The sequence below is a fragment of the Cydia pomonella genome, chromosome 4 (genome assembly GCF_033807575.1).
Source record: "Cydia pomonella isolate Wapato2018A chromosome 4, ilCydPomo1, whole genome shotgun sequence".
In the NCBI taxonomy this organism is placed as follows: domain Eukaryota; kingdom Metazoa; phylum Arthropoda; class Insecta; order Lepidoptera; family Tortricidae; genus Cydia; species Cydia pomonella.
Genome location: NC_084706.1, coordinates 28427624 through 28440503, shown reverse-complemented (window position 1 = coordinate 28440503; position 12880 = coordinate 28427624). Strand labels below are relative to the sequence as shown.

Below are 12880 nucleotides of genomic sequence, written 5' to 3'. Positions count from 1 at the left end.
TATCAATGTAATATCTATTGAAGTTTAATGCTATATCAGCTGGGTTAGATATAACTTTGTCATTGACAATTATTTTATCAATATATTGAGGTAATCTAAAGTCTTCAGTTTCTCTTTTTATTATTTGCCATGATGCTCTACACTTATTTTTACTATAAATGAGGTATTTGCTATTACTAATTTTTTGTGCTTTATCAATACATTTTTTCAATAGTTTTGTATATTTATAGTAGTGATTTCTTTTCTGTTCCGTTTTTTTATCTCGATAGTACATAAATCGCAGTTGCCTTTTTCTTTTACAGCTAATTTTTACACCGTTTGTCAGCCACTTCGGAGTGCGATAGTTAGGATTACAAATTTTTAAACGTGACAACGGAAAACAAAGTTTATAAAACAACATAAATAGATTGTGGAATTGATTAAAAGCAGTATTGAAGTCAGTACCCGAATATGTCTCAGAAAAAGATAGACATTTTAAACATTCTTCAAATTTATTAATATTTTCAAGACAGTAATCTCTTTTAATTTTATAGTAGTGCTTAGGAGCATTATCTTTTGATTTGACTTTGAAACTTAACATTTGGGCTGTGTCATGGTCCGAAAGTCCTAGCGGTAATATAGATGCCGAGGCACCCCTTACATTGCTTAGGATGTGATCGATGCATGTCTTGCCTCTTGTCGGTTTTAACATGTGTAAAGTTAGATTGTAGTTTTTCGTTATATCTATGAGTCTTTTACTATAGCTGGTTATTAATAATGTGTTTATATTGAAGTCCCCGCAGACAACTATATTTTTATACTTTTTACACAATATATGTAAAAGAGATTCTAATTTATCTAGAAATACGCTTGGTGCTGAGTTTGGGGTTCTGTAGAGACATAATACAACAAGATTGTGTTTCGGAATCTCTATGCCACAACATTCAAATGTATTAACCAGAGCCATTTTTTTAAGTGTCACCATTTCCTTAAAATAACTTCCTAACTTTACTAATACACATACTCCTCCTCTATTTTTTTCCCTCGAATAGGCTGCCGCCAGTTTGTAATTATGCACCTTAATATTAGCTTCGTTCCCGGTCTTAATAAATGTTTCCGAAAGACATATTATATCTGGATCTCTATTTTCTTTAGATAATTCATTAATTGCAAATTCTAAATTATGTTTTTTTGCTAAGATACTAGCAATATTTTGGTGCATTACTCTAAACTGCGGAAACGTATCATTTATTGGGACGAAAAAAAGAACCATCTTGTACTCGGTTTTCAGAGTCAGGGGAACAAGCGTTGATTGTGAAATAATCGGTAATATATTTTTGTCTATAATATTTGACATTTCCGTTTATCATATTTACAGCTATAGGTTTGTCCACGCATTTCAGGCTACACAACGGAATATCGGGATTTGGAGGTATAAAGTCATAATAAGCTCTTTTATAGTCGATCCGGTCAATAACTTATTATTGCGTAGGTTTGCATTATAGACCTCAATAAATTTACAATTTTCATTACTACAACAATTTCTAAGTATATAATTAAGTATATAATTGTCTAAATATTTGCTATGCCTAATATACAGTATAAACACAGAGTAGTTTCGTAAGTATTGTAAGGCATTGTTCAAATTCGTAATTAAGTCTATGGGGTCATTGTCATGTTCTCCGACGGACAATATAATTTTGTCATTCCTTGTGAACACTTGAGATCTGATATCTTCAAGTATATGTCGCGTCCGCGCCTCTGGCTTTACAGTAGATTGAACCCGGTATTTTTCATCTTGACGCATGTGAAGTATTTTCGAAGCTAACCCCACACATTGGGTGCCTCCATACATGTATACAGTCTTGAATTGTTTTGATTCAGGTGGTGTAGTAAGCGATTTTTGGTGTTGCTTTATTGGTACCTTTTGAGTAATTACTTGGTTATTCTTACCGATAGTTTCAGTACCTAAGTTCTTGGGTGGCGTTAAATGTAGCTCGGCCACTCGGTTTTCATTAGAGCTTACAGTGATGTCCTTTTTTTTCTTGGGTTTCGGAGTAGATCTTCTTAAGGGAGATTCTTGATTCAGTAAGCTTTTTAGAGTAGCAACCTGTCTTTCTAAATCTGCCTGGTTCTTAGTAAGTCGTGTGATGTCCATATTAAGGTTAGTAATCTCTTCATGGGCACTAGTAAGCTGTGTTGTAAGGATGCTTATAGTGTCTCTGAGTTCCGCTATCGTCGAACTTTCCGAGGAATTTGGCATACTATGTATACTGTTGTTAAGAGACATATCTGCTGAACTGTTTAATGAGCTGTCCGGTGTTTGTAGCGATGAAAGACTAAGCCTGTCTGGTTCAGGTGTGCTCATAGTTACTTGGTTGACACTTTTGTTTGGCAGATCCTCGGACTCTGTTGTTGTCGACTTTTTTACCTCTGGTTGATTTTTAGCCACAATTCCAGAAGTAGATGTCGAGGATTTATTTTTTGATGCATTATTCAAACATTGGTGGCATTTCCAGGCCTCCCTTGTTTTTTTATTCATAAGGACGTACCTTTTTATTGTAACGACAGTGTTGCAATTCAGATGGTACAGTATGTTGCAAATTGAACATTTTATGCAGTCCTTATCTGTTATTTCAAGGCTACATTTTGTACATGTAGATGTTTTTTTATTTTTGCTTTTCGTACTTTTACTCGATGGCATTTTGTTTCTAACACAAACAACAAAAATAAAAATAAAAAGCTTAACTTCGATTCGGGTTTGAACTCACGTCACCGAATTAGAAGACGGAGCTTTACACGTAGAGCTACATAACCATGTGAGATGCTAGCGAAATAAGGGATCTTTAGACTCGCATTTGCATGCCACTAATAACTTGCGCTTATGCAGCTCGGACGCTGATTGGCTGCTTGGTACACACGATCACCCGCGGTGTTATGCACTTTTAGGCCGTTAGTAATTATTTTTAAAAGTATTTCTCTTGTAACTCACGACTCCGTTGATCAATTTTCAAGCACTTTTCACTGTTAGGTAGTCAATTGTATACGCTACACGATGGTATTTGTTTATATTAAGAAAGAACACTTTTTTCACTAGTTTTCGATTTAAGTTTAGAGAGTAAACAAACGCGGATGTTGCTTCTCTGACAGCGCGCCGCCTTCTCCTCATCAATATTATATCAGGTATCAATATTAGCACGAGCAGTTAAACAACAACTTTGCCCCCTTGTACAAGAAATAACTATAATATTACATTGTGTTGTAAGGCACGTACGCCCACCGATGGCGAAGTTAATGGTAGAAAATACGATACCCCACTTTCTTCCCCTGCTAAGACTTTCCATTCGAATGAGTTATATAGCGTGATGCACTTATCATATTTAAAATAAATGAAGCTAGATTAGAATTAGGTAAATGAATACAAAAATGTAAAAATAGATTTAAAAATGGATCACTGATGAATTAAAGTTACTTATTCATAAGAAGAACAGATGTCTGGGAAATTTTCATATAAAGTAACCAATTTTTGCGTTCGATTGTAATAAAGGTATATTAGCAAGTTCACACCAAAACACACTATTTGTGCCCAGCGCTCCAAAAAGGGTCCACAAGTCAGCCGACGAGTTAATTTGAATATCCTCAACAATTCAGACACTAAAAGCATCCGGCGATGCTAGAATATTCTAGAATGCATTCCGACTGCTGGCGGACGGCGGCTGTACAAAAGGAAAGCCACACCAATTGGCAAAATATTTGTAAATATATCCCGACTACAATTTTTGTTTAACATTTAGCTTTTAAATACTAGTAGCTGTGTGAGTTGTAAAGCTCGGGAGCATTGCTTAAAACAGTATGTCACCGCCATTTTGAAAAATCCACAAACTAAATCAATCAATCCAGAAAAAATATATTTTATTATTGAACCTGCTCACAAAATTTCACGAAAATTGGTTGAGAATTGCGACCTGTAGAGGAGAACATATGGACATACGAAAGCATAGATAAATTGAAGATCTTCGCTAACGACACCTCATTGAAAATAAAACAATTGAAATCTGAATAAAATCGGTGTCTTTGTCAGGATTCTAAGTAAATACTAGGGTTCTATGTCGTTTTTGTACTGCAGGATAAGTGTAGGTTACCTAGAATAGAACCCTGGGGTACACCACCCAAGTTAATACCATTAAAGCCCATTAATAACTGAATAACTGTTCGTATTGGTCATTTCTTCAAGAATTCTAATTTGTTAATGCACTGAGTAACCTATAATTATATTCTATGGAAGCTTGAGAGAAGGTTATTCTTTTAAACCCTGTCTAACGCCTTTGAATGATCAAAAGAGATTTAGAGATCTGACAATATTTTAAAAGTGAAGCAGCCGTCGCCAACTATGTGAGTTACAACTGCCAGCGGTCGGCAACATTTTGAGCTGCGCTGTTAATAATAAACGCAGCCTGCGTCTGTCAGGGGTGCAGAAACTGAGACACGACCGTTAGTGCGCAAGATATTTCATTTGTATGTGAGCCTATTTGGGTCAAAATTACTATCGAAATCTTGTTTTTTGTCTGAGCGTAGCTTTTTGTATGAGTAGAATTTTTCTTATGTAAATTGTAATCTACAGCTAATAGAAGACACAAATACAAGCGTGACAAAGTGGTCAGAAATAAGACAATGAAAAGAATTAGACTCATTTGAATGGTGGATTAAACTTGAACTTTACTTGTGAACTGGTTTACTATAGTGGATTTTTTCTATTTAAAATCCGTGGAAATACCTAAAATCAGAAATCAAGATTATAAAAGTTGTACGAAAATTTATTTTTGGCGTGAGTTTCGCATAATTACGAACGTATTTATGATAATACTTCCAGGCATATCTGAAAACAATTCAAAATTCCAAATAGAAGGCAAATATCTTTGAAAAAAATACGAGATTATAAATATCAGTTATTGATATCGTTAAAGCGGATAATGAACGATAAGTCCTAAAGTTAAAATAAAAATACCCTCAAAACGTTCAAATATAACCTAACGACACCCAAAAAAAAGAAATGAGCACATTTTATTCCAATTGCTGGCAGTATATCTCCAACATAAAATAAATGGCAGGTTACGTTTCGTATTTTACATTATTTTATCACGAGGAAATAAATAAAGATATTCGTGTCGGAGCGACAATAAGAACGGCTCTATAAATATTAGATTCGATAGGGTAGCGCCATAGCACAGGAAAGGAAACGCAGTAAGGTAAGTTTGTTTTCATTCCCCTGTACGGAAAGTTTACTTTTTGCGTTTTGTTGAAATTGATGACATTGAACTAAGAGTTTCACTTTAAAACGATTATTCACCGAAGCGTTAGCGAAAGCTCAGTTTCGACTCGGGCATTTTGCTTTCGTATGTCCATATGTTCTCCTCTGCAGGTCGCAATTCTTAACCGATTCTCGTGAAATTTTGTGATCAGATTCTATGATTACATAGATTTTTTTGTTGATCCAGTTTTTTGAAAAAATTCAATATGCGGAAATTTGCATAAAAGACTTAGCGCCAATAGTGTCTATAGCGCTTAAGACCATTGTGAGTTCACTGTGATAACGATTCAACTAAGTATTTGTCACTTTTTTTATACCACGTCGGTGGCAAGTAGGCATACGGCCCACTTGGTAAGCAGTCACCGTTGCCTATGGACGCCTGCAACACCAGAGCTATTACATGCGCGTTTCCGACCCTTAAAACCTGTACACTCCTTTTATGCATTTTAGAAGTTTAACACGAGGTCTACATCTCACAGAGCAACTACATAGTTTGATACAATTTTGAAGATTAAAAAGTGAAATCAGGTTGTGGCGATCTCCTATGTCACTGCCGTGACATGCCACTAGTTTGTAACAGATGGCGTTAGCACATTGTACATCCCGCTTACAGAGTTCCGAAAGTCAGTTCCTATAAATAAAACTACTGACCAACTCTCAGTGGACTTCGGTACCCACACACAACACCTGCCTGGAAACTTTTTTTGCACTTTCAATCTATTAACATCCTACAAGATTAAAGATAGAGTTGTTATTTTTATTTTTCATACTGGATTGAATTCCATAAATGATGATTATTAAAGAAGCAGTTACAGAAGCTGTGGCTAACGGACTAGAGTTAACTTGTTTGTGACTATAAATATTTATATAATTATTGTTTATAACATAAGTATTCTATATATTTTGTTATGCTAATACTACTGTTTTTTTAGCCCTCTTTTATAATTTAACTGACTTTCCTCTAGTCTATTGTACTCAGTGCTATATTTGTCCACCGTTCTTCATCAACTCTCATCTACTCAAAGGTTAACTGGAAGAAATCCCTTAAAGGGATAAGTTTGCTTTTGTACTGTCTATCCTGTGCCATATTTATATTTTGTGTTTTGTACAATAACGAGTTTATATATACATACATTATTTTTACCTTTACTAGGCATTGAATAGATGATATCGACATGATATTGTTTACTTATATATGGTATATAAAGTATAAAGTAAAAATACAAAGTTATACAAACACAAAAATCTTAACCTAAACTGAACTAAATCCTAAATCTAACAGACATACAAAAACTATCCGCACAACTCGCCCCGCGCCCCTCCAGATGCAAAGGAGCCCATCACGCTCGCTGCGTTGCCACGTTGAACGGCGATGGACAACCTCTGCATCAAAAACGACCCGGAGCGAGGGTCATGACCACACTCCCGCATGCGTCTGCCCACTTCACCAATAAATGTCTTGGCCTCATCACACCAACAGCCCGTGGTTTCCACGGCAAGAGGGACAAATATGTAGCTCGCCAGCGCTGCGTACTTCGCCCGCTTTCGAACCGACGCCAGCTCAGCTGCTGCTCCCGCCGAACGCATGGTTCGGTTAATATGAGAAACAGCAAAAGTATTAACGCACGCATTAATTTGTATGGTATATTGGTACTTCCTTGATTTAATTTTATGTTTCACATGATGCATAGTATTTTGTGCAACAGGTATATAATAAGGGTTAAAAAAACAATCGTTGCATAATATTGTATGAATATTCTTAAGAATACTGCTTTTAGGCTCACGGCCGGGCTTCTTAAGTTGATTTTGATATCACAGGCAGCCATTTAATCGACAAATAAATGTGCTGGAGTAGAAAAAGTATATCAATTTCCTTATTCGTTAAGATCTTCGTTTCAGCTTGATCATAAATTATTCGTATGTTGTCTGCTGAAATTATATGAGCAAGTTGTGTAATTAAGTGTATAGAATTTAGGTAGGCTCTCATTTTACTACTATTAGCACCTCTACTGAGTTGTCCTATTTTGTGGTGAAGACGAATGGCGGCCGCACGGACGCAGCGCTTATGAAATAGTACTTTATCTCACTACTTGAGAAAATTACATACGCTCTATACAGCGCATTTTACGTTTGCTAGGTCTAAACGTAAGAAAACTTTTTACTTCAGAAACTTAAGGGTTTACGATTTATTTTAAAAATTAATAAATTTTGGGGGTTCCCCATACTTAGAACTGAAACTCAAAAAATCTTTTTTCATCAAACCCATACGTATGGGGTATCTATGGATAGGTCTTCAAAAATTATATATATGAGGTTTCTAATATCATTTTTTTCTAAACTGAATAGTTTGCGCGAGAGACACTTCCAAAGTGGTAAAATGTGTCCCCCCCCCTGTAACTTCTAAAATAAGAGAATGATAAACCTAAAAAAAATATATGATGTACATTACCATGCAAACTTCCACCGAAAATAGGTTTGAACGAGATCTAGTAAGTAGTTTTTTTTAATACGTCATAAATGGTACGGAACCCTTCATGGGCGAGTCCGACTCGCACTTGGCCGCTTTTGTTCTTTATATCCTGCTACCCTAAGGTTGTCTGGAAGAGATCGCTTACAGCGATAAGACCGCCTGTTGCTACCTTTATTTATTCTATTGTAACTCTGGTTTGAATTGGTTTTGTATGTGGTGCAATCAATAATATTTACTTACTTATATACAAGACCTAACTGGTCTGGTGGCTGGTAAGAAATATTTATAAGCATAAAAATTAAACATATTTTTAAAGAATTGCGCTAAGAGGAACCAAAAACCAAAACGCAAGCATGCAATGTCCTTGTTTCCAGCCATCGTTCCAGCCGTTATTGGACGCGTTATTTAAGCGTTTGTTTCCTCCATTCGAACACGAACCATAATCGTATCGATAGCGCATTGGCGTCGTGCCTCTGCCACAGATTTACTCCTATAGATTGTGCTTTTGCCTCACGCTGCGCAAAAGTAAGCAGGATCCAGACGGATGTAACGTCTAATGTAAGATTTACTTGTAATATGGCGTCAACGTGTAGATGGCAGCGGCACTGCGAGCACCTTTATGTTCGCACTTAAAAACCGACAGCCGATGGATCAGGCACGAGAGTTACATGTAATGCTTGTAGAGCCGTCTACACGCAGAATTCCTGTTGCATTACACGATGGATTACATTTAACGTTACACTCGTCTGGACCCGGTTCGGAAATCGTTAATCACAGTTAAATTCCACCCTTCATTTCAAATTAGTATTTATAATATTTTATCTCAATCGCCCATGCTCTAAACCAATGGTGGGCAAAGTACGGCCCGCGAAAAGATTTTATTCGGTTCGCCGCTGGTCCTATGAAATAATTAGTACATAACATTGACCCACGATAATCGTTTTTTTTTTTAAATTTATTTAGAAAACAAACAGCCTTTTACAAATATGTCTAAAGTAAATGAACTAAAAATAGGCCTAAAGTTTCCTACATTACTAAGAAAACTGTTACATAGAAATGTAAATTACGAAAATCAAAATAAATTTTTACTACAATTGTCGCTTTCCTCTTAAATTTCTTAAACTTTCTGGCCCGCCATGAAACAAGTTTGCCCGCCACTACTCTAAATAAATTAATTTGCATTTTAAGTACATCTTTTGTGAATAAGAAGCCTCTATTCGAACATAACTGTAGTGCCATGGCATCTATAGAGCTTGATAACCGACGTCTTGTTTTATTTTCAGCCACTTGAGCACTTCATGCACAGCTTAGGAAGAAAGAAAGCAAATAAGCTTTCACTGACTCATAGTCAATCCACTTATAGTCTGGTAAACCAAGTGTATCAGTAAATAAGACGAAATAAAACTATACTCATCATGTGGGTGCTAGTACTAGCGTAAGACAGAGACAGTGTGCATGTCTTTGTCGATGTTTGAAATGAGACAGTCCCTGGTCAAACTATAACTAACCTATTAAAATTACTTTCAACGGGACACTCACGTATTATTAAGTCGAATAGACGCTTGACATGTATCGATCTATTTTCGAGGATCCTCTTCATTGAAATGAACGCCTGCGTGGGTACGTGAAGAACGACTACTCGACTGATAATGCTTGAGGGACCGGTTTAAAATTATTGTTTATATGTTTGAGTCTCACAGGAGTTTTATATTTCTAACCTTATCTTATCTTGTCTTCTAGTTTTCGGGGGCCCTTGCGGATACACTTCGACCCATAGGGATCTTTTGTGTAGTTGCCTCCTAAGGAAAGACCCATTAGCTACTCAAGAGCTTTCTAACCTAGTATATCTACTAAAGATATTTTACTTACGCCGCTGCTCCCTACAATGCTTCATCTAGTGGCGGGCATCTGTGGGCCGCACATAAACGGTTATGGCGCACCCAAACTGAATCACGATTGAGCGATAAATCGCAAACGACTCTACCACTAGTGCCAACAGCCGAACAAGGGTACAGATACTTACATAGATAGATATATATGCACCGTATTTTTATTGAATTCCGTTAACTCCGGAATATGGGTAAGTACGTTCAAAGAAACTAAGTGGCATAGTTAATTTGCAAAAAAAAAAATGATATACTCGTACCTATTTTTTATTTTTATAAAAAAGTAACTAATTGTTGCATATAGCGTTGTTGTAACACGGGCATTACATTTAATTTAACCAAACAATTGAAAACTGTGCATATCAATGTCATTTCGAACATCGATCGTCCGAGATAATACTTACGTTTAGTAGCAAATGCATACATTCATACTAAACCCTAATCAATATGCAAAAAGGCCCTAAGGTAAGTGTATACGCTTGTAAGGGCCTTATAAAATAAAAATAAATTATTGATTAACTCCGAAATGGAGTTAATTAGAATACCGGTGTCTTTGAGAAAGTTACTTAATTTAAGCTCAGGAATGCACCCTTGAAATTAACGGAAAAAAAAATACGGTGTATATGATCCGCACGCCGCTCCGGTGTACGAGAAAGATAGCGCTATGTATGTTACACCTTATAAAATGAAGTCCCCCCATTTTTGTCTGTCTGTATACTTGTATGTTTGCGATAAACTCAATAAATTCTGAACGCATTTTTACGCAGTTTTCATTTATCAGTAGAGTGATTCTTGAATCTTGAGACAGGCTCAGATTTATTAACTAAGGTTTTGTGTAAACCGTACGAAGACAGACAGACAGGGTTGCTAGTTATGATGATACATCGCAAACGACTCGCTCTACCACTAGCGCCATCTGCCGAACGAGCATAGAGATAAGTAGGTACATTGAAAGTCTTTTACACAGTTTGCAGCATCCATCGTAGCGTAGTCTGGGGTTCGAATTTCGATAAGAACATTGTTTAATGTTTAAACTTGATTTCACAAAAGGAAACTTATCGTACAAAAGGTGGACTTAATGCCAAAAGGCATTCTCTACCAGCCAACCTTAAGGTAAATATAATAATAAAACATTTATTTCAGACCAAATTGATCCATATATGGTTAGTTACAGCGTATCTTAATAACTATGTTAGTAGCACAGAACAAAAACAAAAGCAAAAAATCAAAAAATCAAAATAAAAAATAAAATAAAAAATAAAAAAGATACTTGTATGAATATTACAAGTATTGCCAGGGACAAGCAGGGCAGAGAACCTGCTCTACTTGGCCCTGCCAATCGCCACCTCCACCCAGTAGCGAGTGAGAGGAGAGTCGAGGCGCTCTGCCAACTCCCTCAGAAGGCCGTTGCTGCTGCCCCGCACACGATTCAGCAGTGATCCAACTCTTTTTCTCCTGATGGCGAAAAAGTCATCGATACGCGCCTCAGCAAACATTCTGGATGCACTGTTATGTCTCGGCAGCCGCAACAACATTCTGAGGATGTTGTTATATTGCACGCGAATTGAGTTGTAGGCTCTCTGTGTAAATCTCACCCACAGACTACACGTGTAGAACGTCTGACAGTAGGCCTTGAAAAGCGTCAATTTGACTCCGGTACTACAACGTGCGAATCTGCGGGCGATCATGTTGCCCCGTACAGCCATCGCTCTCCTCTCCCTCTCCATATCCGGGTCATCGCTCAGGTTACTGGTGAGCATATGACCAAGATATTTGACCCTATCTACTACCTTTAGAGGTACACCACACAGCTTGATCTCAGGGACAGCTTCCGAGTTGTATTTACGGGCCTTGAACACTACCAGCTCGCTTTTAGTAGCGTTATACCTGAGACCATGCTGCTCAGCGTAACCCTCACATAATGTCAGCAGCAGCCTTACGGAGCTGACCGATGGCCCCAGCAGCACCATGTCATCCGCGTAGCTAATGTTATTAAAACACTTGTCGCCCATGTGACAACCGACATGCGTCCTGCTGAGGCCATCGATCAACTCATTCACATAGAGGTTAAACAAGATAGGTGACGATAGCCCCCCTTGCCTAACACCACATAGTAAAGCAGAGAGATTATGGGCAGTGCTATTAAGTACTACTAGGTACTATAAACAAAATAACACAAAAGCTTATCTAAGGTTGTCTGGAAGAGATCGCTTTTTAGCGATAAGACCGCCTATTGTTACCTGGTTCTATTTCCTTTTACAATTTATTTGAATATTTACATGTAAGTATGTATGTAAAATGTATAATTGTTGTTCCTTTATTCTTCCTTTATTGCACCATGGTAATCACAAAATGGTATTTACATGCGAAATAGTAAGTATCTCATGGACCCAGAATGGGTATGGCAATTTTATCCTTAAAACTAACTTAAGTGCTAATACATACATAGGTATTTACATTTATCAATTAAAATATCAACATCATTATTAAAATTGTCGGTGCAATAAAGAATATTTACTTACGGCCCGATTAGAAAAATGATTAAGGCACGTTTAAGATCTTGGAAAGATCTTTAAAAGATCGATAACTAAACGACATGTCAAAATTGACGTTTATGTCGATTCCGCTGTGATCCCAATAAGATCTATTTACGATATTTCTAACGTCAAAGTGACATTGGTTGCCCGAATCGAGCTGCTTCTGTCAATTATACGACATGCAAACTACGGAAGGTGGAGATAAGGAATGGAATCTCCATGTACCAAAAAGTGTCATCAAAAAACCTTAAATAGGTGGCGCTACAATACCTAGAATACTTGAAAAGAAAATCAAAATTCAAAAATTTATTCTGGAAGTAGGCCTCAAGGGCTCTTTTACAAGTCAATACAACATTTATAGTAACATCATATACTGACATGAAAAATACATAACAACATTTATAAATACAACAGCCAATACCTGGGTAAACATTACATTATAATAATCTTAAAATAAATAATTACTACAATACAATAGAGATGTATAGTCTCTATGGTTAAAAACACATTTAATCTGGAGATGTAAAAGGTCCCCAATGTCAGAGTACTAATGCTAATAAAATTCGGAGGTGTAAAGTCTCTCCAAGTGTCAAATCAAAGACAGCGAACTTCATTCCGTCAATAACGCCTAGGTTCTTAGCTACTCTAGCGCTACTCTGGATAGATTTGGAACTATTATTTATAGCTGACCACTGGACAC

At 36.7% G+C, this 12880-nt stretch overlaps 2 protein-coding genes across 2 annotated transcripts; both read right to left on the bottom strand.

Annotated features, from left to right (window-relative positions):
* Positions 1-1378: 1378 nt before the first annotated feature.
* On the bottom strand, positions 1379-3137 carry LOC133517542 (uncharacterized). Its single transcript, XM_061850867.1, has 2 exons — positions 2972-3137; positions 1379-2690 (listed from the first exon to the last, which is right to left on the bottom strand). Exon 2 carries the CDS (start codon positions 2681-2683, stop codon positions 1379-1381), a length of 1305 nt encoding a protein of 434 aa, XP_061706851.1. The 5' UTR covers positions 2684-2690; positions 2972-3137.
* A 7828-nt stretch (positions 3138-10965) lies between these two features.
* On the bottom strand, positions 10966-11613 carry LOC133517541 (uncharacterized). Its single transcript, XM_061850866.1, has one exon. It carries the CDS (start codon positions 11611-11613, stop codon positions 10966-10968), a length of 648 nt encoding a protein of 215 aa, XP_061706850.1.
* Positions 11614-12880: the final 1267 nt, after the last annotated feature.

Coding starts and splice junctions, on each gene's coding strand:
- LOC133517542 (XM_061850867.1), bottom strand. CDS start 2,683: ATGCCATCGAGTAAAAGTACGAAAAGCAAAAATAAAAAAACATCTACA.
- LOC133517541 (XM_061850866.1), bottom strand. CDS start 11,613: ATGGTGCTGCTGGGGCCATCGGTCAGCTCCGTAAGGCTGCTGCTGACA.